Raw genomic sequence first — 4013 nt, forward strand, 5'->3', positions numbered from 1 at the left:
CAAAAAATGGCTTTCAAGACCAATGACTTCTTTTACAACCTGCACATCCACCCCTCCTGCTGCTCTACAATTACTGCTTTTCTCAGCAAGTATACATGTATACACAGACATTATCTGTATTCACGTGTACCAATGTGTATTTGCTGAGAAAAGCAATTTACATTCATTTCCAAATTTAAATTCTGAGACTCCCCCACCAACAGTAATCACTCCTCAACTCTCCCGTAATTCGAGAAATTAACAAGTTTTCAACTGCAAAATGTCCCAAAAGCTAGATCCTTCGGTCAAACGCCCAGAGCACGTTTTAATGACAGCTTTCCTTCCCAAAGCCATTTTTCAATAGTGATCTTTTACTCTTTCACTATCCCAAGCTCACTGTAATGAGTGAAATAATCATTAGTTTGTCTCAGGAAATATGCCACATGCTTCTGGGTATAGTAGGCATCTTACATGATGAAACATGTTATTCAAAGTATTAAAAAAAAAAACTAGCGGAATAATGAAAAAGAAACAATTTGCACTGCTTTCTCCAAAACCAAAACTGTTGCCATCGAGTTGATTCCGTAGCATAGCAACCCTACAGGACAAAGTAGAACTGCCTCATAGTTTCCAAGGAGCGCCTGGTAGATTCGAACTGCCAACATTTTGGTTAGCAGCCATCACACCTCACCACACCACCAGGGTTTCCGCTTTTTCCACAGGTATCCTTTTTTCTTCCCCCAAACTAAAACTAAAACCAAAACTGACAGTTACCAGAGTTCAGAATAAATACCTTTACATAACTGGGAGAAAATATGTTTTTCAAAGACAAATCCATTGAGGAAAGTGATAGTATATTTTTACAAGATTTTTTTATAACCAATTTATTATTCCATTCACATTAAAAGTCACAACTGAAAATTTTTTATTTTATATACAAAGAGCTAGAACATTGTCTCTCTTGTTGTGCAGGTGACTTGGATACGCCATTCAAGGAAGATTGCTTAGTCCAACTGGAAAAAAAAATGAAATGAATTATTTTAAAATTGCTTTAAAACCTCAACTTTATTCTCATAAACTGTGGTTCACTACAAAATGCTATTTAAACTGGAAACTTGACCCACCCAGCCTAGCTACCAAGGTCTAAGCAGTTCAAATAGTTACCTAACACCTACAACAAATTATTCCACAAACCTCAACATTTACATTTTAAACCTTGACTTCTCAGTGCTGGTATTCTCAGTTCTTCTTTCAAAGAAATATTCCCAATATAAAACATTAGTACACAAAATCATCTTACCAGAAATGCAGAGTAGTTTGGGGCTATTAAATACAGTGCTAATACTTTGGTACTCAATGTGTGCCAGTCATTATCCTAAAAGGTTCACAAATTAACACATTTAATCTTAATCTGAGAAACTAGAGACACCATGCTAGCAGGAAGGCCAGAGTCCGTTCTCTCATCTGTGACGTTACCTACCTCCCAGTGAGTTATGTGAACTCCTACCAAATATATACTAGTTAAGTATTTAACAGTGTAAGCTTATGATCTTTGTCTCTGCTGCAGCGATCTCATATTCCCAATTTATATACAGCCACACTATCCTAAACTTCTGGATCTTGTCTGATCTATAAAGCTAAGCAGGGTCAGGCCTGGTCAGTAAATGCAGCCCTGGTGGCACACTGGTTATGAGCTCGGCTCCTAACCAAAGGGTTGGCGGTTCCAATCCAACATACGCTCTTTGGAAACCCTATGGGGCAGTGCTACTCTTCTCTATAGGATCACTATGAGTTGGAATCGACTGCATGATTTTTGTTTTTGTATAATATGACAAAAAGCCATCCTTTTAACATTTAGACAGTATTCACTATCCTAAACGAAATTAAGTATGAACCAGAATACTGGCAATTTATCTCAAACAGCCATTAACGAATTAGTTTAAAAAAAAAAAAAATCAGCTAGTACTGACTAGACTTTTAAGACTTAAGAAAGCTTCACATACACATTAACTTTTGCAAAAGGCTACCATTTCTTCAACACAGGCAGAATCTGACCCTTAAGTGCCTTGATCAAGTTCAGCAAACGCTTGAACAGGACACTAACATTTTAAGCCAGAGGTTACCAAATATTTGGCTGGAAAACGTCTACGTACTTATTTTTAAGGCCTTCACCAACACCTCCTCGATTCCATTAAGCTGACTGGAAAAAAACTAACCACTAGACCCTGAACAGTGACAACCGCCACTAAGGAGTAGCCTTGCTAACTAAAACACAGGGAACCGGAGTTGCTCGAACGCTCACGCTAAACAAATAAGGCTTTTCTGCATTCACAGAAAACATGAGCGAATGGCGTCCACCGACGCGTACCTTGATAAAGCCTATATCCTTCGCATACTGACGGAAACACTGGCGGCACATATTGAGGCCGTACTTCCGGATCAGACCGTGCCGGTTTGAGCACACGCGGCTGCAAAAAAAAGTTGGCGTTATACAAATTGCACGTATTACACTCAGAAGGCCACCACTCGTACTCCCGGTCTTCCCGGCTCCATCACAGGCCTGTAATGGCGGCTGTCGCAGCCCCGACTCGTCATGCACCACGCGCCGTCCGCAAGCGCCCACTACACTACATTTCACAGAACCCAGAGCCCCAAATTAATTCTTCCCCCGAACCCTTCTGTTTCTCACCAAGAGCGGGAACCTTGGCCGAATTTTCGCGGGTGACTCCAGTAGAGCTGCTGGTGACCCATCTTGCTTGGAGGAAAGCACCAAGGCAAAAGGAAAGAAAGAGCGCACGCATGCGCTCTTCAAGTTTTTGGAACTCGGTTTACCCAAGATGCACTGCTGACATATAACGCGTGCGCAGCAGTGCTAACGCTGTTTCGCGAGTGAATTGAGCAGCTTGGAAACGTTCTAGGCCAGCACGGGTGGTGACGTCAGCGCAACTCAGCTTCTAAGGTTCGTCTAGCGCTGCACGCAATCGCCGGGCGCGGTGGCGCGCGCCTGTAGTCCCAGCTACTCGGGAGGCTGAGGCTGGAGGATCGCTTGAGTCCAGGAGTTCTGGGCTGTAGTGCGCTATGCCGATCGGGTGTCCGCACTAAGTTCGGCATCAATATGGTGACCTCCCGGGAGCGGGGGACCACCAGGTTGCCTAAGGAGGGGTGAACCGGCCCAGGTCGGAAACGGAGCAGGTCAAAACTCCCGTGCTGATCAGTAGTGGGATCGCGCCTGTGAATAGCCACTGCACTCCAGCCTGGGCAACATAGCGAGACCCTGTCTCTTTTGAGCCCCTAAAAATTGAGTTATTTGAAGAATCTAATAGTCACTTTATTGTTTGAACCTTTATGCACAGTTTTAATTGAAATTTTACATGTGGAATAAGGATTTTGTGCCAACTCAGTACTGACACCTACTGGAGTAAACTTAGAAAGTAATTTAAAATCACCTGTAATAATTAGAATAAACAGTAGGAGTCTGTATTTTGTTAAACGGAATACGTTTTCAGCGTTTTTTTTTTTTTTTTTTAATCGACACACTCCTGCAAGAAATACCCTTTCACCATAAGCTCTTTGACTCTTAGTATGTTTGATATTTAAATTTAGTTGGCTACATAGAGTGACAAATGTGCAATAGAAGCTGCTTCAACAAGATGATTTACTGACAAAACAACTAATGAAAACCAAATGCCATTTTATAATCTATGCTGAGAGTTTAAAGCCTAAAACTGTGTTTTACATAGCTCTGGATTAAACACAGACTAGGAAAGCATAGTTTTAACTGGCTCTATAAAAAACTTTTGTACATAAACTCCTACATTAGAATTGAAATACAACACTACTTGAGGAAATGTTATTTCAGGGTTCTGGTGGAGTCTCCCTTGCCAATCATTAAAGTAGGCATTGTGTTCTATGATAAAGGGAGGAGGTGAGTCAGAATTAAAAAGGATAGAACCAGATACCTGCCCTCAAATTTGTAAATCTAATGGGGAAAACAGGACTATCTCAAAGAGCCCTTCCTTCCAGTGTCAACTTTT

At 41.4% G+C, this 4013-nt stretch overlaps 1 protein-coding gene across 1 annotated transcript; it reads right to left on the reverse strand.

Annotated features, from left to right (window-relative positions):
* Positions 1–832: 832 nt before the first annotated feature.
* On the reverse strand, positions 833–2779 carry RPS29 (ribosomal protein S29). The gene is made up of 3 exons (XM_049898867.1): positions 2669–2779; positions 2348–2447; positions 833–992 (listed from the first exon to the last, which is right to left on the reverse strand). Exons 1-3 carry the CDS (start codon positions 2728–2730, stop codon positions 984–986), a joined length of 171 nt encoding a protein of 56 aa, XP_049754824.1. The 5' UTR covers positions 2731–2779; the 3' UTR covers positions 833–983.
* Between the last annotated feature and the right edge of the window lie 1234 nt (positions 2780–4013).

This window comes from Elephas maximus, chromosome 10, assembly GCF_024166365.1.
Source record: "Elephas maximus indicus isolate mEleMax1 chromosome 10, mEleMax1 primary haplotype, whole genome shotgun sequence".
Classification (NCBI taxonomy): Eukaryota; Metazoa; Chordata; class Mammalia; order Proboscidea; family Elephantidae; genus Elephas; species Elephas maximus.